This window comes from Callionymus lyra, chromosome 18 (genome assembly GCF_982586985.1).
Source record: "Callionymus lyra chromosome 18, fCalLyr1.hap1.1, whole genome shotgun sequence".
NCBI classification, from domain to species: Eukaryota; Metazoa; Chordata; class Actinopteri; order Syngnathiformes; family Callionymidae; genus Callionymus; species Callionymus lyra.
This window is the reverse complement of record NC_141835.1, coordinates 11,510,690-11,535,565: the sequence shown is the minus strand read 5'-3', so window position 1 is coordinate 11,535,565 and position 24,876 is coordinate 11,510,690. Positions and strand designations below refer to the sequence as shown.

At 36.8% G+C, this 24,876-nt stretch overlaps 1 protein-coding gene across 1 annotated transcript; it reads right to left on the bottom strand.

Annotated features, from left to right (window-relative positions):
* Nucleotides 1-8,858: 8,858 nt before the first annotated feature.
* On the bottom strand, nucleotides 8,859-11,041 carry foxi2 (forkhead box I2). Its single transcript, XM_087779814.1, has 2 exons — nucleotides 10,429-11,041; nucleotides 8,859-9,421 (listed from the first exon to the last, which is right to left on the bottom strand). Exons 1-2 carry the CDS (start codon nucleotides 11,039-11,041, stop codon nucleotides 8,859-8,861), a joined length of 1,176 nt encoding a protein of 391 aa, XP_087635940.1.
* Nucleotides 11,042-24,876: the final 13,835 nt, after the last annotated feature.

The following is a 24,876-nucleotide window of genomic DNA, read 5'->3' as shown; positions in this document are numbered from 1 at the left end:
TGACACTGACATCAGTCGTTTTGGGTTTTTTAAAACATTTATTTATGTTGAACTAGAGTATTTATTAAACACTTCTAATGTTATATATTTATAGTGTTTTATTTTTTTAATTTTTATGTAGTGCTCTATTATATGTTCATTTATCCATACGAGACTTAAACCAATAATGTGTTAAATTCTGAGCTTTTATTAATATAAAGTACTAGAAATTACTAAAATAAATATATATAAGACATTTCACTTCCCTTCTTAAAAAAATGTAGTGTTTTTATTTTATTTTATTTGTACCACATTTTAGTTACATGTATTATTACAAAAAATGTGTTGCCGTATTGTATTTTGTTTTATCCATATGACACTTAAACCATCAGTTGGTTTTTATTTTGAGTTTTTATTCATATTAAGTAAGTAAGTCATTTATATTCATAGAGCGCTTTTTTAGACGAATCTCAAAAAATATATACTAAAAAGATCAAGATAACACAGAGAAAAACTGTGTCACAGGTGTCCCAGAAAGTCAGGAAAAAGCCTGCACGAATTTACAAATATATTCTAAAAATATATTAGATATATAATATTTTAGTGTTATTTAAACCTTTTATTTTATCATTACGAGTTTTTGTCTTTTTCTTTTAGGTTTATTTCATATTAAGCTGAATTTTGAAAAATATTTGGGACGATTAATATATTTTTGATTTGTTTGAGTTTCTATTAAAAAAAAGAAGTTTTTTCTTTAAAAATATAAGTAATATGTATGATTTAGTTTTTTTATCTTTAAAAATACTCAAGTGTACTTAAGATTTTTATATTTTCGTTACATGTAGGTTTTTGTCTTGTTTTATTCGCTGCCCTTTTTATATGTAATGTTATCCATACGAAGCTTAAACCATACTTTTTACATATTTTTATATTAATATTAAAGCACTTTTTTGAAAATATATTTAAGTAATTTTTTATTTACATGTAGGATTTTTTATTTTAATTATTTTTCACTTTATCCATATGAAACTTAAACCATACGTTTTATGTTTTAACCTTTAACATATCTATGTATTAATATTAAAGTACTTTTTTAAAAATATATTTAAGATATTTTTTATTTATATGTAGGATTTTGTTTTAATTATTTTTAACTTTATCCATATGAAACCTAAACCATACGTTTTATGTTTTAAGCTTTAACATATCTATGTATTAATATTAAAGTACTTTTTTGAAAATAAATTAAAATATATATAATTCAGTGTCAATTATTTGTTGTGTACGATAATTAATAATTAGAAAATGTAATCAGAAAAATGTCCTCATTTTCCCTCCTGTAAGGCTTGATCAACAGGTTTTACAAAAAGGGGGATTAAATGCGTATTTTAGTGAATATGGATTGTGTCAGTTGGATGTTTAAGCTGCAACAGGAAGAACAACAGAAGGGGTTAATGTAATCCATTTCATTGGCGGGGGCCTCTAATAACTGCTCTCTCCCTGCGTCTCCATTGGCCCGCGGAGTTTCCATTGTCCGGGCCGGTGCAGGTGTGGGACATGCTTTGTTGATCATAATCCCCATGGCAAGGGGAGAAGCTTTGAGTGTGCTTGACGTACCCCACCGGCGGGGCCTTTGCTCCTCGGCCGCCGAGCAGCCACCGTCTCCAGCCGCCTCTCATGGGATCCGACAGGCGGAAAAATAATGAATAACACCTTAACCCGGAGCTGACCTGGCTCCGATTCACCAGCTCCACACGAGGGGTAAACGAACCACTTAATTGAGCCTTCCAGGATCAAATCATACTCCAGACCCGCCCCCCCCCCCTCCACAGACCCCCCCACCACCACCACCAGCTTCATTCCCAGACATCAAGATGTTTTCTTCAACACTTGCCTGTCCACGTCTTCCCGAGTTTCTGGTCCGATGATGTCATTTTTAATATCGAGATTCACGTTGAAAAACCCCCTGAAACATCGAGTAAAGAACAAGTTGCGTCGCCTTGTTTTGGCCAAACATATTTTGGTGACGTTTAAAGGGATATTGTTGAATTTTTTGGGGGGGCGTAGCCACAGACGTTGATGCCAGATAAGGATTGTTTGGTAGAAAATCAAATCACAGCAAAAAGGTCAACGATCGTTTTCCATGAGCAGCAGCTCGACTACGACTGTTGAAGGGTCCCTTACTTAGTTAGAAGTTGGAAGAAAAAAAAATTGGATTATCGTAGGAGAGACCTAAAATAATCGTGTTTTGAGGGAAATCATAGTTCGCCTGTTGTACCAACTTGTTTATTTTTTATTTTTTAAGTGATTACAAATATTGAGCTCTGGCACAGATATGAGGATTGTATGGGGTTGTTAGAAAATGTCGATACAGCGATATAATGAAATACTTATTTTCACGATACTGCATCGATATTCGACAGCACTGTAACGATTCTGTTTTTATTTAAATAGTTCTTTTATAGTTTATATTTCAAAGAATTGTGTTTAAAATAAAAATCTTTTTTTTTCAAATTTACAATTGTGTTCATTTTTGTGTTGCAATTAAAATGACGTCCTACACAGCCAAACAATTAATGAAACCCTGTTAGATCTGGGCGATGACTGAGGACAGGAGGATACAGTGACTCCAGCAGCTTTTAAAGCCGATGTTCGAACATATTTTGGTTTGAAAACGATGAAATGAAAGCAGTTACGACTTCGTCAAGAGTCATGTGGTCTGTAAATTCTGCAACACCAGAGTCAAGTACTCGATAATACTACACATATAAACTTGTTACTACAGAATCTACAATATATCGTAATGTTGCCGCTGTATCCTGATACCTATCGTATCGCCAGATTCTTGTCAATACACATTACTATTTTTTTTGTTTTTGTGTTCTCACAGATTTGATTTTAATACAAGGTCACATTTGAACCTACATCAACAAGAGTCATTCATAATTGGACTACAGATGATAAGTTGGGGTACATGGTTGTAACTGGGGTTTTTATCCAAACAGAACAACAATACATTAGCTTTAGCATAAACATAGCCAAGATGCAACTGCGATCTCTCTCCCAGATTGATAGAAGCTGATGTTCAAGGTCGTGAAACTGGTTTTCCGACATTAATGTCAAGATGGTGATTGTTCACTGTGGACCAGAAATTTTGTTTACCTTCGAAATGTATCAACGGGAAAGTGTTTACCCTTTTTAAACTCGTATTAAGTCTTATTAAGTGTTGGAAAATTATTACGTTTTTCGTTAGCTTAGGTCAGAGAAAACCAACAAGATCAGGTCAAACTTTTTTTTGTCCCAGTGGGAACACCGTACACTTGTCTAAATTGTAGTGTGACATCATCAGGACTGAGAGTGACTCTTTTAATCCCAACACCATCACACAAAATCTGTCACATTTTCTCTTCTAAAAGCGTAGCAACTTTTTTGGTTTTTGAGTAAATGAGCGTTTTTTTTGATAATCCTATATTTCCCAGTACATTCTTGTTCAGCATCTACCACATAACACACCCCATCACTAAAAATTTTACATAATAATACGCAACTTATTTTGGGTAAAACAGGTGTACTTCAATCAAAATACGATCATTTTAAGTATGTTTTATTTTAAGATAATACTACATTTTGTATTTGTATTAACTTGCATCAAGATAAGTAATTAACAACCACCACAGAACACAGCACTATCACACAAAAACACGCCGTCACATTTCTACCAAATTGTTCAAGTTTTTCTCATAAGGTATGAAAAAAGTGAGATCATTTCCCTGAAAATACGATACTTATTACGATAATCCTGCAAATATCCATAAACTTCTAGATAAGTGATCTGCACTCACCCCAGGACACACAGCACCATCACACAAAAACACGCCGTCACATTATTCTACCAAATTCTTTTTGGGTTTTTTCACACGAGGTATGAGAAGTGTACGAAAATTTCCCTTAAAATGCAAGAATTTTGAGTTTCTTTTCCGATGACCCTACATTTCAACTTCTAGATGAATAATCATCATCCACCTCAGGACACACACAACATCACACAAATACACAACGTCAAATGTAATGTTTTTACTACATTCGTAGCGTCTTTTTTACATCAAGTATGGGAAGTTTACAATCATTTTCCGATACTTTTGAGTCCCTTTTCCAATAATCCAACATTTCCCATTAGCTACTTGTCAAGTTCTGTGTATCCAAAGAAACAAAGCAGGACTTTTACAACAACAATCCTCATTACAAGTATTTGTTTCCTACCAGTTGCATCTTCTGGCTGATCAGGAGCTTTGGTCACGCCCTGATTCCAGGAGCAGGTGAAAAGGTCAACTGAGCTTCCTCCAAACATTTAAGCCATGCTTTCCCTATGGGTGCGCAGGTGAATTATGTCCCTCTAGCAACTTAAAAAAGAATATGGGTTCCACCAGTTGCATACTGTACTGGATTCAGTCGCTTCAATTTTAACTTTGCTGCTTGTCTTCAACGGAAAGCAGGACGACTATTTGTCCGACATCCCTGTTAAAGATCACAACGACTACTCGAAGAGTGAAAATAAAATTTTCAATCTCTGCCTTTTACAAACCAAAAGATTTATCGCAATGACGTGGATGGAAAGGACCCAGTATTGGTTGCAAAAACTGTCTCATATGTTTTCCATATGAAAAGATCACTTAGTCATTGAAGGACAAATAAAAGGTTTTTTGGAAAAAATGGTGTTTGTTACACCTATTGGCGGTACAAAATTAAGGACAGCAGAATGTATAAATGTGTGTACTTATTGTACTGAATGTGTTTTATTGTATTTATTTATTTTTCGTGGGGTTGTTTGCTTGTTTTTTGTTGTTCTCGGATTGAAAGTTCTGTCTGAATGTTTTGTAATAATTAAAAACAAATCTCAATGAAAAGATCTTAAGTCGCTTTTATATAAAAGATGCAAGAAATGTACGATATTTCCCACAAAATACAATATTTTACACCAAAACACAAGCACATTGTTTGTTTTTCTTTGGGTTGGACCAAGATTTCCTTCAAAATATTGTAATAAAATATATAGTAAGTAAGTAAGTACTGTAATTTTTATTTGTATAGCGCTTTTCTAGACCAGGGTCTTGAATAGTCTCTCGAATCTCTTTTACGATGATCTGACATTTCCCATCAAGTTTAACAAGTAATTAACAACCACCGACTGACACATTGAAACGAAAACACGACAAAACATTCTTCGTTTTTCATAGCAGGTATGAGAAGTGAAAGATAATTGCACTCAGAATACGACGGTAAATCCGACACAGCTGACAGCACCATCACATCACACTATAAATCATTTCACTTTTTTTTTGTCTACTCATTTTTTCGTTCGCATGACAGGTGTACGTTGATTTTCTAATACGATCACTTTGAGTATCTTCTACAATAATTTCCCATCAACTTCTCGATGAGTTGATAACCATTGGTGTGTCCCAAATCGCAAACTTTTACACTTAATTTTTTCAAGTACACAAGTGCGTTCACACACAATGTAATGCGTAATGCCCACTTAATTTGCGCACTGAAACGGCCAGATTGAGTGTGGATCAATACTTTCCACCCTCAACGGCCGCCATCTTTGTGATGCTACGTCTGGAGCTACGTCGCTAAACGGAAGCTACGTCACTGATGACGCGTCTTCGGAGCAGATTCCGGCGTAAATGTCTCGAAACAACTTATTTAACTTCAAAACAACACAACAACAATAATAACACAATGAAACACAACTTAATAACTTGTTTCGATTGGTGAAAAGTGTTGTCAAGTGTTGACGATAGTGTTCATACTTTCGGTTGCACTTAGTGTTAAAAAGTAGTAGAAGAAGAAGCTGTCGAGTCATTTCCTGTTAGTGTGTAGCAGCAGAGTTTGATTTGAGACAGTACTACCCTGACCAAATTCATAAGTAAGTAAGTAAGTAAGTAATTTATATTTATAGAGCACTTTTCCAGACCAGGGTCACAAAGCGCTTAAACAATCAAAACAATATTCAATAAAATATGTACTTTAAAGGGCAAGATAAAACTGAGACAAACACAGGAGTTCCAGAAAATCAAGGAAAAGCTCAAATAAAAATGTCTTAAGATGTTTCTTGAAGGAGTCAGTGAGCTATGTTACAGTGTACTGTAAAGCAGTGCACTTAGAGAAGTGTGCGATTTGAGACACAGCCCATGACTCAATTGTGTTTGTCAAGTTCGTCCTCACTTTTCTGACAGAAAAATCTCGCCACGTTTCGCCACATTCAGTCCCGTCGTCTCCGAGGAAAAAGCTAACGCGAGGGAACGTTTGCTCTTCCGCGGCCTCGTCTAAGATGTTTCTCATTAGCGAGGCGTCACCTCGGGCCCATTATCAGAGGGAACCGGCTCGGGGTCGAGGGTCCTGCGAGGTTGTTTTAGGACATGAACCTACACAGTCACCCCTCAAAATAGCGACCGGCGGTCCATGTTCAACCTGCTTCCCAGCCCCGGATCCAACAATGGTGCTTTTCAAGTGTCAGTCGATAGAACCCTATGGCTGCCAAATGAGAGGCGGGCAGCCGATGTTCCAGGAACAAAACCAAGGTTATCAAACAGTAGCCGGGTCCGTGGATCCACTCTAATTGAGAAGTTTACACTTGGCAACAGGGGTCCTTATTCAGCGGACGGCACCGGAGCCCTCTGCCAGGACGGGGAAAAATGTTCCTGCAGAAATGCATAGAAGTGACGTCAGCGGAGCATCAGATTGTCCACTGAACATTCAACGGACAAGAAAAGACTTTTTTCTGTCAGTTAAGTGGCAAAATAAACACAAAAAATGATCCGCGCAGGAGTTTCTTTTGCCCACATGCTGACATGAGAGCTGATTTCACAGCAATTCAGTTATCAGGGTTTTAACAAATAAACATGGACCACACAAGCGCTGGAAATATGCTCCGGATTCAATTAAAATTGATTTTGACTTTATTTATAAAAATCCATGTGTTTTACTGTATTTTAAACATAAATGAAAATATTACAATTCATATTTTAGTAGAATAAAACTTGGTTAAGTCGTATTCTATTTAAGAAATAAATGAGATTATACAATAAAAAAAAATAAACAAAAGTAGAATCTTTAAATTACATTCATTTCCAGATTTATATTAAAAAATATTTAACTGAATTTGATCTGTAACTTCGATAAATAAAAAACGTAATATTAGAATAAAACTATTTAAACCATGTTTGTATGATCGTTTTTATTTACAAAAAAAAGAAAGAAAACATCTAAACGTTCGTTTAAAGGATGATCAATTTAAAGTTTAAAAACAATTGAAATCGATTTATTAATTTAAAATGGCAAGTATATAAGTTAGTATATATATATATTTTTAACAGCAGGTTTATAATTAATATGTTGGGTTTGAATAAAAGAAATAAACAATTAGAAATAATTATTATTATTATTATTTATTGATGATTTATTTATACTTTCAAATTTACAGTGTTTATTCGAATTATAATTAAATTAACTAATGTGCAATTCAATCACTTAATAGTTATATAAAATTATACTATTTAAAAAAAAAAAAAAATTTAGAGATTCAAATATTCCTCTGCTTAAAGAATTTATGATGGTTTAAAAAGTGGTTAAAATAATCCATCATTGTCTCTTAATCTTAATCCTGAGTTGCCAACACTCGGGGAGGGAAAGTCTCATTGTTTTTCCTGTGGAGGAACAAAAACAAGATGGCCTCCCAAAATTGGGGCAAAACAAGGCCACGGAGGGAGAGAGACGACAAAAGAGTCGCTTTTAAGAGCCTCAGGTCGCGGAGGGATAGATTCGCAGAAGTCTTAATTGTTACAAGAGGGATCGGCGTGAAGGACGGAGGAACAAAAGCTCCTTTGTTTTCACTGGATCTGAATTAAGATGTCTGTCAAAGTCTCGGCTCGACGCCAGCCGTGAACTTTCTCTTCTTCACGTCTCAGGATGAGTTCATCTCACACTCAGAAATGACACTTTTTTTTTGGAGAAAAGAAAGTAAACTGCTTATTCAACGCCAAAATGTTTTTAGAATATCATTTACAACGTCCTCATAATGTTCCAGATTAATTTGATTAAATAACAAATTAACTGAGGTTTTAACATATTGTTTAAAGAAAAAAAAAACATTTATTTTCTTAAAAATCATGTTTTTGTCGGAGTCGACGAGAGGAAATGAAGTGAAAATAATTGAATAAATTAATCCAGAAATTAATGATGAATGACAAGGGGATTGAAGATCACAGGGTATTTATTAATAATCACAGTTGTGTGTATACCAACTGTGTATAGATCATTAAAAAAAAAAAAAACAGCAGAAAAATACAAAAAAAAAACCTTTCAACGTTTGTCACACGGAATCCTGAGAGATAAAAACTTTCTGTCTGTTTGAAATGTGGGCTTGTTTGTCTTCTGAAGAAAGAGTTAAACATATAAATAGCATAAATAGCATCCAACTATCTTTCATAATTTACAAAAAAAATACACTAGAAAAATCAACTTTATTTACATTAGTGCTGCAGTGTCAAGGCAGAGTGTGGAGGGCGGATGAAGGCTTTTTTGAAAATTGACTGCATTTGGATGTCGAAAAAAGCGATAAAAGAGGGTTTATGAGGTAACCGTGGTCCGGGGAAAAAAGGCAACTTTGGCAGGTTTGAATGATGATTTGGCGAAAGAGAGGAAGAGTTAAATTTTTTTTTTGCTTTTACAACGTAAAAAAAAAAAGGAAAATATACAGTGATAGACTATTTTTTTGCAAAGTATACAAGAGGAAAATAAGTGCTTTTTTTTTTAAACTTGGAAGTCGAGTGCTTGAGGAAAAAAGCGTTACTAAAATGCACAAAAAGTTTGGGCCCCTATAGCTCGGATCCTTCCCTGGGGTAGATCAGACTGTTCACGCTGAAGCTGTTGTAGAAGTGACCGTTGAACTGTCCGCCCTGGCCGCCGCCAAACGTGTTGTAGTAGACTCCACGGTTGAAATGCAGGCCCTCGCCATGCTCCGACGCCCCGCCGTCCTGCCCGCCGGGGCCGGAGTGGTAGGGCCCCAGGGCCGTAATGTTCCTGTTGGACAGCTCGTTGAGCAGACCCAGGGACCCCTGCCTGCCGGAGGCCCCCGAGCCGAGCGTGGACATGCTGCTGTAGAAGTTATTGAAACAAGGGGCGGCGGCGGCGGTGGCGGGCGGCGACGGGGACTTCTCCGCCAGGGCCTCCATGTCCGGGGACGAGGGGCCCAGGAGCTGAGGGCTGTCCGTGGGCTTCAGGGAGGCCGACATGGCCGACCTGCCGCCGTCCTCCACCTTCGCCGCCGCCGCTCCTGCCGAGCTGCTCGTGTCGGAGCGTCTTTTCCTTTTCCTGCGGAAATTTCCATTGTCAAACATCTTCTCACAGTTGGGGTCCAGGGTCCAGTAGTTGCCTTTCCCTGGGGAAAAAAAAGAAAAACAAACCTGGATTAATCCTCAAATTCATTACTTACATGAAGGATGAATGTCAACAAAATAGTGGCCACAACATTATTAAGCAGATTTAAAAATATAATCTGATTAAACAAACAGGATTTAAGAACTTATATCTAGGAGATCCTGCGGCTTAAAGGTTTGTTTTGTCTTTAAATAAACAGTCATACCTATAAAAGTAAACCTGATATATTCTTTTAAATATTTTAGATTTATATGGTTGTTTTTTTTTAATACACATAAGGTAAAAAGACTAAAATATATATACATGAAAATATTGTACATTTGTTTTTGTCTCATTGGACATTAATGTTTATTTTTATTTTCTTTGTGACTTAGTACATTTTAACTGCATCCATTTTCCACTCACGAGATCAATACATTAATCAATAAATCCACCAATTAACTTTTAAACATGTATAGCTTCAGTGTTAATATCAAATTTCTCTTTAATCTTATCCACAAATTCCCCCCCTTTTTATTATTTGAAAACATACATTTGTCCAACTAATAATCATCTACATTTGTGAAACATCATATTTATATTTTTACTCAAATACAAATATACTTACATACATATAAATATACTTACAAAAGATTGTAAGTCGTTAAAAAAAGTAAATAACGTTTCATTTTGTGTCTATATTTGACTTTATATCGGCAAATGTCTAACAACACCAGCTTGAACGTTACTTTTTAGGAATAAAATATAGAGTTTACTGATAAAAAAATAATGGTAAAGTTTTTGCAAATAGTTGTATTAGTTGAGAGTAAAAACAATATTTACTTTTTTTTTCAACTCAACTAACGCACTTATTTTAATTTAACCGAACTTTTTATTTAGTCATTATTGGAATTATTTATTTTTGTTACTTCTAAATATTATTGCAACGGATAAATCAAAACGTAACTTCTTTTTTTTTAAATCGTTATTTTACGCAAAAAAAAAAACTTTGGTGGTGCGTTCACGTACCTGGGTCGTCCTCGTCCCTGGGCACCTTCTTGAAGCAGTCGTTGAGCGACAGGTTGTGTCGTATCGAGTTCTGCCAGCCCGCCTTGCTCTTCTTGTAGAAGGGGAAGTTGTCCGCCACGTACTGGTAGATCTGACTCAGGGTCAGCTTCTTCTCGTGCGCGTTCTGGATGGCCATGGCGATGAGCGCCGAGTAGGAGTAAGGCGGCCGCACCAGCTTCAGCAGCTCCTCCTGGCTGGCGATGGAGAGCCACCCGAGATCCGGGCCCCCGAACCCGGGCGAGTTGGCGATGAACTGCCGCTGCGCGCCGTAGGAGGGCGGGACGAAGGGCGACGGGTTGTTGCCGTGCAGGTAAGAGGCGGACGCGTTGACCCCCGGGGGCCCGTTCAGCCACAGGTACGGGTTCGAGGACGGGGTGTAGTCCCCTAGTCCGTAGCCGGCGGGTCTCTGCGGGGTCTGCTGGTGGTACATGCTGCTGAAGCTGTCGCAGTAAACCGCCGCCATGTCAGGGGCCTCCTTGGGTGGGAGGGAGCCGACGGTGGGTGAGGTGTGGTTCTGGAGGTTCTGGTGCTGGTGGTGGTGATGATGATGGGACTCGGGATCGATGGAGTTCATCACTTCCCCGTGGAAGGAAAAGAGAGGAACAAAAAAAAAAGGTGGTGGTGGTGGAAGGAAGACGCAACAGGTTGTCAGAGAGGATGGAGGAAGTTTGGGGAGTTTTAATGGAATAAAAAGTCCTGACAGCATCCACGGGAGACCGCAGCCAATGGTGGGTCCTCAGAGGAGCGGGAGGTGTGGTCACGAACCACCTCAGCCCGAGCCCAAATGTTTGCTGCTGGAGTTTCCAGAGATCAAGTCAGGACCTCCTTGACAACACTTTAAATCACTAACAAAAAAATAAAAAATAAGCGAGAAGCTTTCACGATACATGGGCAACGATACGATACTGTAGTAACAAGTATATATGTGTAGTATTGTACGAGTATTTCACTCTGGTGTTGCAGAATTTACAGACCACATGACTCTTGAAGAAGTCGTGACTGCTTTCGTTTGTTTTCCAAACCAAAATATGTCCAAATATTAGCTTTTAAAAGCTGCTGGAGTCGACTGTATCCTCTCGTCCCCAGTCATCGCAGGGATTTGATTTTTCCTCTAGATGGGAAGGACTAAATAACAGCCGCAAACTAGCGGCCAGAAGTTGAATTGCAACACAAAAATGAACAATCAGCGTTTTTGTTCATTAGACCTACAGTAGATCTGTCTCTATTTTTTGGGAAGTTACCAGGAAGATAAAACGCAAATAAAATGTCCAAAGATAGGCATTTATTTCCTGTAGTTATGCTCTCCTAACACTGGAGGGAGCCAGAAATAACCTTTTTTAATCTTACGTATTGCCGCTTTAAATACTTTTTTTATTATTATTATTTATTTATCAGCTGTGTTTTAGCAGTGTAATTCCAGTATATCAAAAAATTTAAATATAATTTAATATATACTTTACATTATATAACTTTAAATAAATAAATGTGTATTAAATCAAGTAAATATGTTTTTTTTTTCATTAAAAGTTGTAAAATGATTGGATATTTGCATTCTACTTTTAAATTAAAAAAAAAAATCTAATTAATTTACTCTAAACAAACCTACAGTAAAACCATTAAACAGGTATAGTAAAAAGAACAAAATATGATTTAAAGCCCGCGAAAACATATATACATTTATGTTATTTTTCAATTATTATAATTTTAAAAGAGCTGCTGGAGTTGACTGTATCCTCTCGTCCTCAGTCGTCGCTGGGAGTTTCATTAAGTTGACATTATAACTGCCATCTAGTGGCTCAATTGCGACACAAAATTAACAAACGCAGTGAATATTTCCATTTTAGTTAGTAAAAAAACATTTTTATTTTAAACAAAGTTTAATCAAATATAAACCATAAAATATCTATAATAAAGATAAAATGTTAAAAATGTATTTGAAAGCCCCCCCAAAAATTGATACAGTGGTATTAAATATAATTACAGTATCATTAAGAAAATATAGCGATATATCAATATTTTTCTGTTAAAAAAAAGAGTCAAATATTAACATTTAAAATTTTATTTTGCATATATACTTCTTTACTCTTTATTTTATCGATATCCTCCAAAAGATAAAATAAAATACTACTTTTAAATTCTTTGAGTTTTAAGCATGATTGCGTTATTTCGTCCAAAAGGTGGCGCCAAAGATAAAATGCAATTTAGACAAATAAGTAAAGTCAGTTTGGTTTTTTTTATCTGAATTTCTTGACCTTAACATTTTTTCATGTAGCACATTTTTTCCCACTCAATACTCCTTTAAGTCCATTTTTTCCTGTCCAGACTCTGAAGGTCGATGTCTCATGTGAGCCTTATCAGCTCATGAACTCAGGTGACCCGACTTGTGATGCGTTTTTGGACCTAGTTTGTATTTTTAACCAACCAGTTATTTTTAACCAACTCAAATCTTGGCATCATCTGCATAACGGCTGATGCCGCCTGTCGATCTCACTCTCCTTTCTTCCATCACTCTTGAACAAGACCCCAAGATACTTGACCTCCTCCACTCGAGAACCATGGACTCGGATTTGGAAGTGCTGATTTTCTATGTTGTTGTTCTATTATTTTACATATAAACCATGAAACCTGCAGTAGATCTGTCTTCTTTTTTTTTTAATTACCAGGAAGATGAAACACAAATAAAATGTCCTGTAGTTACGCTCTCCTAACACTGGAGGGACCCAGTAATAACCTTTTTTAATCTTACGTATTGCCACTTTAAACACTTTTTTTTATTATTATTCATTTATCAGCTGTGTTTTAGCGGTGCAATTCCATTATATCAAAAAATTAAAAATCATTTAATATATACTTTACCTTAAATACCTTTACATAAATAAATGTTTATCAAATAAAGTAAATATGATTTTTTTGTTCATTAAAAGTTGTAAAAATATTGGTAGAATAACTTAATGTAGAAAATGTAAAATCATAATAATTATATTTATAATGAATACTAATTAATTCAACATTAAATATGAAAGTTAATTCATTTGTCAAAACGTCAGGTCAAACAAAAGATAAAAAATAGACAATATTTGATGACAAATGTAATAAATTAAAACTAATAATAATAATAAACCTGAAGCTGCCAAAAATACTTCTTAGTTTATCTCTTACTTCACCTTTATTTATATCATTTATACTTCTCAAGTGTCACATAAGCATCTTGGAAATACATCCTAATAATGGTAATGGTAAAATAAATAATGATATTTTGTCCCCTAATTCCTTCACATATTCGTTCCTTCATGTGCTGCGATTTAATAACAAAATCTTGTCTCCAAGTTGCGCTGAGATCTTCATTTCTGGAGCCACAGCGCCATCTTGAGTTCATCCAAACATCAAAACAAACGTGTAATCCTCAAAGTCGCCACCAGATAGCGCCAGTGACTCGCCGTGCGGCCGCGCCTCTAAGCACCCACAGGGGGAAACTAAACACCAGCGCGAATGTTTTCACAAGGAGGCGCCAACAAGCTTTACCCCAAAAATTCTGAGCTGCTCACTTTCCAGGATCAAATAGGAAAAATGCGGTTTCCCTCCTTAAACCCTGAAGAAGTCGCACACGAAGGTCACAACTTAACGTATAGACAAATAAAGTCATTATTGAGATGTTTCACCACATTATGTTTGATTTTTTTTTTACAAACCCACGGGTGTGAAGAGGAACCTTCTCATGAACCTTCTGGAATCGTCAGTGGGTATTGACATGTAATCTGCCAACACTTCTTTTTTCTTTTTTTTTTTTCCAAGAGTATTCCTTCTTCTCCTTTAATGCAGCGTCTCCACTGCGATCCAGGCCACAGAGTAATTGACCACACGGCACCAGGAGTCGCTCTGTCTGACTATAATTCTATAATATTGGGGTTGGCGATGGCAACCGTCCCTGGCCTCGTCGTCCGGTGCCAGAATTATTTCACCAAATTCATGTGTAAAAAAAAAAGATCGAAAAAGATTGCGGATGAACCTTTTGGCTCCGAAAACGCCCTATTGGTTTTTTTGAGAGCGCGCTTAGGATACAACAAAATATATTTATTTTTTTCTGCCGGGGTCATCAATCCTTCATGAGGGGAGCTCGGCGGGAGGCGAGGATGTGAGGAGCAGACGGAGCTTCTTCTTCTTCGCTCCTCGTCTTCGAAATTAGAAAGTTCAAAGATTTTCCCGTCGATAAATCTTTCACGAAAATGCCTTCAGAGGAAGGAGAGTAGATTTGGTTGAAAATGTATCTTAAAAAAGGGGGGGGGTCTTGTGAAAGTTTATCGTACGTTGGAGCCTCCAAAGTTCATGTTCCGGCAGTTACGACCACAAAATAAATGTTTTCCCAGAACCTTCTGAAGTCTCTAAAAACCATGATAAAAATGTTGCTGCTGGAATTTCCAAAGATCAAGTCAGGACCTTCTTTACAACTCTGTAAATAATCAAGAATGTTTGATACGTATCACGATGCAGGGGCAATGATATGATGTACTGTGATACTGTAGTAACAAGGATATATGTGTAGTATTGTCGAGTACTTGACTCTGGTGTTGCAGAATTTACAGACCACATGACTCTTGACGAAGTCGTAACTGATTTCATTTGTTTTCAAACCATAATATGTCCAAACATCAGCTTTTAAAAGCTGCTGGAGTCACTGTATCCTCTCATCCTCAGTCTCCTCAGTCGTGTTTAATTAATTCTTTAATTGTGTAGGATGCAATAACTGCTGCCATCTAGCGGCCGGACGTTTAATTGCAACAACAAAAATGAACAAACTAAAATTCGAATTTTAATTATGAATCAATTAATTATAATAATTGAAAGAAAAAAAATCGTATCTTTATTCTTAGAGTGTATTTAACCACCAAAATTATGTCAAATATTAAAGTTTAAAAGTGTATCCGTATCTCATCAAAACCATGATAGAAATAACAAAAGTACAAAAAATGTCTCTTAATATAGGGAAAGAAAATGCTGTCGTAAATATATTGAGAAGCAACTTTCAGCTCATCCGGCCCATACCTGTGAAACCAACCACCTGATGGCCCTGATAAAAATGCTTTTAAGTTGTTATCGTGACAATTTTTCAGTTTCACAAAGAAGTCGCTTCTATCGTTTGTCTTGAGTAATAAACGGCATGTGATGAGTGGAGTATTGCTAGTTAGCAACCTCGCTAATACTCGCCACAATCGTCATATTTAATTAAAACAATTTCCTAATATCACTTCTAGAATACTGCTTCTGAGAACTAGCGATATGTAAACTGGACGTTTACGAAGATATCGGAATTCTAGGACATTTTAAATGAATCGTCTCAGAAATGTACAGTGCGTCTTATGTATTAATTGTAGTTGTAATTACTGACCTTGAAATTATTTTATGTGGTACCGGTGCTCAGCAATCTGTCAAAATGATTAAGTAGGACTTTGGTAAAGCTAGGAAGCCGCACGTTAAAGTTTCGTAGCTTTACTCCACAAGCTCCCTAGTATTACTTCACAACGCTTTGTGGAAATTACCCTGTAAGGCTCCGAAGTAAAACCCTTGGCAGTATTACTCCACTGCAGTGCATGGCTTTGTAGTACTACTCTGTGAGGGTCTATGGTATTACTCCGTGTAACTCTGAAGCACCAGGAGGCCTTGTAGTCAAGGTCCTTCGGAGACTACGAATTCGCACTATGGCTAACAGTGAAGGCTAACAGTCACGCAGTAGAACAAAATGCTAATATGCTAATTATCTGATGCACTTTATGGTTAAAAAAAAGAAGAAATCTTTAATTCTATTGATCGGTTACACGCAGGTTTTATCAAGCTTTCAAGTGGATCGTCTATGTTTTACATACATTTATAAACGTTGTCTCTGCTGCCGTGTAAAAATATTGTTAGTAGCCCATGAATACGAGCTAGCAGCTAACCGCCCTTCAAGACGGATCAGTTGTATAGTTAAGAAACTCAACAAGCTGTTTCCACGAAAGACACTGTGATGTCTTGCCAGCGTTAGCATGCGAGCTAAAACTAGCGCCCCTATATGTGTTTCCGTGACGGCAACGGATGCAAAAATCAATAAAAGAAAAAGCCTTTTTACACTAAAACTGACCAAATAGAAACCTTTTTTGGGAAAAACGGAAACGAAGCAGATTTTTATCTCCCTGCTACTTACTCAGACATCAACTAATGCATCATAAACAGGTCGACTAGTCATGCCTTGTCCTGTGTGTGTGGGGGGGCAGGAGGCGTCTAAACCAAATGTTTGTCCACGCAAAGACGTCTTTATTACCGTTTTTTCCCCCCAGACAGTCCGGACCATTGAACGATTGCACAATCTCCACCATTTACCTCTGTCTATTTCTGGGGCACGTTGACGCCCCACATGCTCCGAGGATCTACCTGCGTGAAGCCCGATCATTGACACCGGGCCGCCTCAGGAAATAAACATTTGCACTTGAACGACCACATACCTTTCAGACGACAAGAGCGTCAGCACAGAAGATAAGAACGTCCACACAGACCAGATATTCAGAGCAAGGAGGTCCAGGCACAGAGACGCCATTGAGGGCTGGATGACTTGAGAAGTTGTTTTTTGTTCTATACGTGTTTATAAATGGAAAAAAAAAATGGAGAGTCCGCCACAGGCGTTACCTCAGATCCCGTCTCATCAGTCACCTCGAGAGCCAGAGACTGTTTAGATGGAGGACGAGACCATGACATACTCCATCAGTCACCGCGACTCCTCTCGCTCTCAGTTTCCTCACTCGCCCCGGAAAGTTTACACCATCGATTGTCCGCGGCGGTTTTTCGAGGAACAATAGGATCTTGTAAGATGAGGGTTCGGAGAAGTAAATATTTGAAAACATTTTTTCGCTTGACCAATGTGGTGTTTGTGACTAACAAGGGCTTGAGTAACAACCGCCGTTTCCGTCTCAGTTTACAGTACATTTGGGCTTGGAAAACCTCTCACACGCCACCTTGTGGTCAAGTCGCATTCTTCGCCCCTCATCGCTCCATCTTCTGTCAACTCATCCTCATAGAGCAGTTATTAAATACTTTAACTCTTTGTATTCTTAGTTACATACTACTTGCAACACAAATACTCACTCACAATTTGAGTATAAGTGGATATTTTTTAGGGGTTTGACAATAAAATTGACAAATAGGACGAGAAGACATTGAGTTCAATAGAATTAAAAAGAAAAAAAAGGGAATTTACAAACAACAACACACAACAAAACGAATAGTCACCATAAAAGTGTAGTATCGTACAGTAGTAGTACAGTATTAATAGTACCTTGAATCCATGTGTTACATTAAGTAAAACATATATGTACTGCTCAAATTAAAAATTAAACTAAAGTTGTTTTTTTTTACCTCTCACCTTTTCGCCATAATCATCCCACATAGTTATTAGCATAGTAAGTAAGTAAGTAAGTAATTTTTATTTATATAGCGCTTTTCCAGACCAGGGTCACAAAGCGCTTAAACAATCAAAACAATATTCAATAAAGTATATATTTTAAATATCAAGATGAAACTGATAACACAACAGGAGTTCCAGAAAATCAAGGAAAAGCCTGAACAAATAGAAACGTCTTAAGATGTTTCTTAAAGGAGTCATGCTAATGTTAGCATGTTAGAATCACAGTTATTAACATGTAATACCACACATGAAAATAATAAGAATAATGCTTTCAAATTCACAGAAATAATGCTAATCTTTGCAAAAAATTACAGCATTTTTAAAAAGAAATGTTGATAATTTGACGAGGAAATATTTTTTAGGGGCATTTTTGTTCTGGAGTTCCATCAGGAAAGTTTGAAAAAGTTTGAACACTCCTTCTTCGCACCTACTCCTGAAAGTTCCGGACCAGCTGCTGCCCCAATCGAGCTCCTTGCTAGCAACCGTATTTCAAATGCTAAAAAAAAAAAAAAAAAAAAAAGCTAAAAAATAGGTAGATTCAATATGTAAAGCAGTCATACTTAACAAATTAAAATTAAAAATCAAATTATGAGTGTAATTGAGTCTCTTTTTATCATAGTAACCTATTTTCGAACCAGCTCAGATCCTCAGAATAATGATCTCCGCGGCGGGTGTTCGGGCTCAACCCCTACTGTCTCTAAAGAGAATTCTCTTTTAGGATACAGCCTTGGAAAAAAAAATAAAAAAAATAGAAGGAGCTGCAGTTTCCGAAAAAGCCTCTGATCTGCAATACGACTTGAAAAAAATCTGCCTTTGGAAGTTCGCTTTTTCTTCAAAGCCATCTTTGTTTTTCCCCCTTCTTCTTCCGGGTACTTTGAATTCTGCTAGCTCAGCGCTGCCCCCCCCCCCCTTTAACTTTTATATTGTGATCGAAATAAGTTGCAAATACAGAGTTTCTTCCTTTTAGGCCCCAATGTCCCTCTTGACGAGTCATTTGTTTCATCTTTGTGACCTTGAAGGGATTTTGGAAGTTCCTTAAAAGACAGACTGACTCTCACTCCTTCTCTCACCAAACAAACTGTTGACTTTTTCTTTGTCTCCAGACGACAAACCCCGTTGTTGCCCCCGAAAAAAAAAAAAAAACCCTGGACCAACAGGAAGAGCATCTGCTGTCTGGACCGGGAGCAGGTGCAAACACACAAAGCTCAATGACACCTTTTGTGTGTAGAAAAAAAAAAAACGAAGAAGTTTTCGGTGTCGAAAACGAGTCGTCCTTGGCCCTGGGACCTGGACCTCTTCGCTCTCGGGGAAAATTAAACGTGAGAACTGAGAAGGAAGGGAAACCATATATCCTGAAGTGACATGGTCACCAAAAGGTAGTTTTGGGTGCCAGGGCCGGCTCTTTTCTTGCCGCCCTCCTTTTCACTATAGACGCTCTCAATGAAGCCTTGACTTTAATGTCAAATGCATTCAGCGGTTTTTGGAAAGTCGTGCTCGCCGAAGCATTTATCTTCGCCGTTTGTCGGCGCGACGTGTGAGGGACGTTGAATTAAACATTTTATGTTAATGGTGTTTCCGTCTACAGACGGGATGCACCGTCCGAGGTTTGTAAAGAGATCAGCGTGGAGTATAAACTTACTTCACGCCGGTTATTGCAGATGAGAATTCGAGCCTAATTATGGCAGGTGATAAATCCCATTCGAAGCCGAAGACAGGATGAGGTTTTTATAAATTTGGAAGCGATCCCAGTTCGGGGCGATTACAGCCAGCCCTTGATTTCACGGGGCTCCCAGGCAGTGACCTCTGGAACAATGTAGGGTTCTGTGTCGCTCCGGTCCAGATGGCCACACCTTCCAGCGGCTTTTCATTGACTTTTGCCATAAAATAAATCCCTTTTTCCCCCCCTTTTAATATTTAAAACTGGCAGTCATCCTGTTTTGACACATCAGGCAACATTGTAAAAATGTTTTTTTATTTATATAGTGTCATGATTGTACTTTAGCCATTTTTATTTTGCATTATTCTCTCTTATTTTTTCTTGTAGTCCATCTGCCAATTGGTTTGGGTATCCATTGTTGGAAAAATATAATTAAACATTTAAACATTAAAGGTGAAAGGTGAAGGTAAAATTATGTGGTTCTCAAGATTACCATCTGGATCCAGGGATCCTTTGTGGAATGTATCGCTAGCTTTGTTTGTGAGCTCGAGGACATTCCGATACTGCCATATGCAGTCTGATTGTGCACGCTAGGATCATGTTTATTTAAAAAAAAAAAAAGAGTTAAATTACAAAATAAATGAAAAAGAATGATAAAATTTAAAAATAACCAAAACAATTAACATCTGGGTTTAAATTAACAGCTTGGGGGAGTTATGCGTTCTTGTAAGTGTTTTTCTCTAAATAATATGCATTGAAAAAAAAACAGTAAAACAAAATGTAAAATGTATAGGCAACATAAAATTTGTTTACGCACTTCAAGCAGCGGCTACACACACATAATCTGGATTAAATGTTTTGATAGAAGCAACAAACCTTTTTCCTTGTAATCAATTTATTTTACACTTTTGACACTTTAAAGGGTAAATATGGCTCTTGTAGTTACGAAATTGAACCACAAAGCATGACTACATTTCCATTTACGAGTGTATCTTGCCAATTTTTACTTTTTTAAAAATGTAAATATTGTTTAATTACATCTGACAAGGAGGTTGTGTGTCCATTCCAGCCTTTCCAGTCTTTAATCAAAAAACAACTTGAAAATGTATACATGGATTTGAATGAAAACCATTTAAAAAGTTGTATACATTTTGTTTAAATTGAGCTTGTTCTCCAGATTACCATCTGGATCCAAGAATATTTTGCAGGATTTGTAACCGTCTTCGTTTGTAAGCCGAAAAATGTATGTTCTCCGAACAAATTCCGCCTGATTGTGGAAAAAAGGTACCATGTGGGTAAATTAATAGTTTATATAATTACTTTATATGTGATATTATATAATATATTATTTGTGTGTGGGAGCTTTTCTACTAATTAGGTCTAATATTATTAAAAAAAAAACACTTTAAGCTACACAATATAATTTTTTTATTAAATTGTAAAACAAGTCAATTTACCATTTTAAGTCAAAAACCAGCGACAATAAAGACACAAAAATTGAAAAAAGATAAAGAAGTTAAGGTTGTGTGTTTTTAACAATAACACAAATCTATTGAAGTCAATACAGAAATAAAGACTACATCTTCTTACACACATGACTTTCCAACTCAAGTTCCTTATTGAGACTTTAAGACAGGAAGTCTTCAATAAGACCACTGGGATTCTGGGAAGTATTTGTAGCAGTGAGTTGATTGATGGCAGATAAATGTAGTTCGTTTTTAGTTTTTTTTATTAGATACAGATGTAACTCCTGGAAGCCTCTGTTCCTCTTTCATCTCCTCAATCCAGAGCGGAAATCGTCCAGAACCGAAGTCTATTTTTAGTCCTCGGAATAAACCACCTGTGCAACTGCCGTCTCACTCCAAGTCCAGATGAATCTCAAAATACTCCACTTGGTTGAGACAGGAAACAGTACGTATTGTGTAGGTGTTGAAAAATGTACAATTTAATGCGTCAAACACCATCTATTTTAACACCATCCATGTGGTGAGCGATGCAAGGGCACCACAGGGTACCGTGCTGTCCCCCCTTTATCTTCACAATTTACACCACAGACATTTGCGCACAACTCAGCAACATGCCACGTACAAAAGTATTCCGATGATACTGCTGGTGTGGCATGTGTGAAGGGAGGGCATGAAGTCGTTGTCTGGATCTTAAGGTTCCTGTGACTGAGTTCCTGCAGACGTAGAAACGTCTCAGTTTGAAATTCAAATGTGATGCACTTCACTGTTAAAGTATTGATCGACAGACACAGCAGGAGATCTTTCTCAGTTCATCGTTTGATTCTGAACCTTTTCAGTTATAATGTGGGTCAGACTTTTGTGACAAAGTGTAGTCGTGATACCAAAAGTTTCATCACAACATTTTTCATTTTATTTTACGAGACATTTATAGATTTTATTTAGCTTTTTCTCCCCCATAGTGAGAGTCCAAGACACCCAAGGATATAAAATGTTTTAGTCAATATTTCAAAGAACCTATAAATGTTTTTTTAACCACACGGCAACAGACAAAATGTTGACGTTTATTTTAAACATTTCGATTTTTCCAGTCTTGAAAATGTCTTAAATTTGATTTTAATACAGAATTTAGATTCTTGTCTTTGATTAAAACACATTACACCTCAGGATAATTATCGACCAGCTAAGCTAGCATGTTTACATGCTCGAGACCTTGGCTCTGGCAAGACTTTGAGTAAATTCATCTGCTGTGTAAGATGACACTTAAAGAAACAGTGTCTTTGCAATGTACTTTTGTAGTGCTACAGGGTGGTATGGAAAAACTCTGGGATGGATCCAAATCATGGATTTTATTCAGAAATTATTTATAAGAAACAAAATATAGAAAACAATTGTATTAGAAATAGAGGTTTTAATTGGCAAGAATTTAATGATACGATACATATCACTATACAGGGGCAATGACACAATAAACTGTGACACGAACAAGAACATATTAGTATTGTCAAGTACTTGACTCTGGTATTGCAGAATTTACAGACCACATGACTCTTGACGAAGTCTTAACTGCTTTCATTCGTTTTCAAACCAAAATATGTCCAAACATCAGTTTTAAAAGCTGCTGGAGTCCACTGTATCCTCTCGTCCTCAGTTGTAACTGCTTTCATTTGTTTTGGAACCCAAATATGTCCAAACATCAGCTCTAAAAGCTGCTGGAGTCCACTGTATCCTCTTGTCCTCAGTCATCATGCTGGAATTACAATGTTCATTTAACTGTGGAGGACGTAAAGACTACTGCCATCTAGCGGCCGGTAGTTGAATTGCAACACAAAAATGAACAAACTGTGAATATTTGCATGTTTATTGTGAATTAAACATTTTATTTTTATCTTACACATACTTTATTGAAGTGTACAGCAAAAAAGAACTATGATGGAAATAACACAATTTGCAAGCAAAAAAGGAATATATATATATATGTAAATAAATAAATCATCATTTTTAATACAGTAGATACAGTGCTGTCAAATAGTGAAACAGTATTATGGAAAAAAATCTATTTTTCTTACACCCCTAATCCTCAATCATAACCGGAATTTTGTTCGTAATTTCACTGTTGCTGTAGCCGTGGAAACTGATGACTGCATTTAGCGACGGGAAGTTTAATTGCAACTAAAAGTTTAACCTGTAAATATTTGCAATTAGAAAAAAAAACCCTAATTATTTTACTCTACACCTCTACGAAATATAAACCATAAAAGAACTATGATAAAAATAGAAAGTGATTTTTAAGCCAATCTTCTTCATCTGCCTGATGAACTTCTGGGATCATCGATTATTCCGAACCTACGGCATCAAGCGTGTAATTGAACCCGCGTCACGCCTGATGTTCCCTCTACCGCTGGACGGTAGAACTCCGGGGTCTTGGTTTCACCTGCTGGGTGTTGACCGGCTTCCAAGAGTCCGTTAACGACGAGCCGACAGTGCGGGCGGCCCCGGGGACCGGCGCCTGTTGCCAAGAAAGACAGCTGCGCGGTGCAGGGGGTACGATTCCCCGGCACTCCTTAATGCACTAGATTCAGTTCAAAGATCAGTCACGCTGCTGCCAGAGTGCCCATTAGCAACTCGCTAAATGTTAACAAGGCTGGGTCCTGCATTAGTTACAGTTTAAAATACACGTTTAAAAAGTTGCTGGTTCATCATTTACATCTATATTTTATTTTGTGTGTTTACTGATGACATTTTATTGCATTTTAATTGTTTTTTAAAGCCTTCAATATCACAATTTATCGTATCGTTCTCTCTGTAAAAAAATCCTTATTGTTGTCTAATAAGTATTTGTGAATATTTAAAAATATATAATTGTGAGCATAACTAAGTGCACCATAAAACTGCAACAACAAAAAAAGATTTAAGGGCATTTAAATCAGAAGGATACTGGCCCTTTAAATAACCAGAGAAAAGTCTGGATTTGCAGCAAATTTTCGTCAAGTTTGACATATTACACAAAAATCACACACAAAAAATACAAAATCAAAAACAAGCGATAGCTGAGAGTGTTCATCATATTATTCTAGTTCATTTTTATTTGATTTGTCAGAAATTATATTGGAAAACTAACGAAAAAAAAACAAAAATTACTGCACAGCCATCACATTTTTTTTCAAGACTAAACAAAAAACTTTTTTTTTCCAGTTTTTAATCCTCATTTTGCGTTTCTTAGGAATACATTATTTTCGTCCCACAGCACTTCTGTATGTGAGACGTCAAGCAAAAAAAAGATAAGAAAAAAAAGTGCTCAAGAACTTCTTAGGTTAAAGATAAAAATCTCCGACATAAAGTTTAAAAATAGTTGAAAAAAATACAAAAAATCATCAGTTTGGAGAAAGTTTAGCTTTTTTAAATGTACATTCTTTGTAGCAGTTTCTCCTCCAACCACAAGAGGGTAATGGACGTCCTTTTCTTTTAAATAGGAAAAAAAACTTCAGAGACAAATACACTTATTTAAAAACATGTATTTTCTGGATGAGTCTCACTGTAAATGTAGTACAAAGAGAACGAGAAAAGGGAGGAAACCGGAGCCACTAACTGCTGCAACATAACAAGAGGTCGAACGAGGGTCGATGTTGACTCGGCGGCTTCTCAAAGTGCGATGAAGGTCACGTCGTAATCTTTTGTTTTAACGAAAAAAGGCCCAAAACAAGCTCGACCTTTCTTCGGTCATTTCCCCTCCGGGAGGCTTTCAAGCTCGAACCGATGTTTTCAAAACGAAAATGTTCGCTTCCGTTCTGAACCTTGTTAATTATTCAGCTCGGATGAAACACTTTTTAGAGTCAGTTATTCCTCATTTAAAAAGGCGA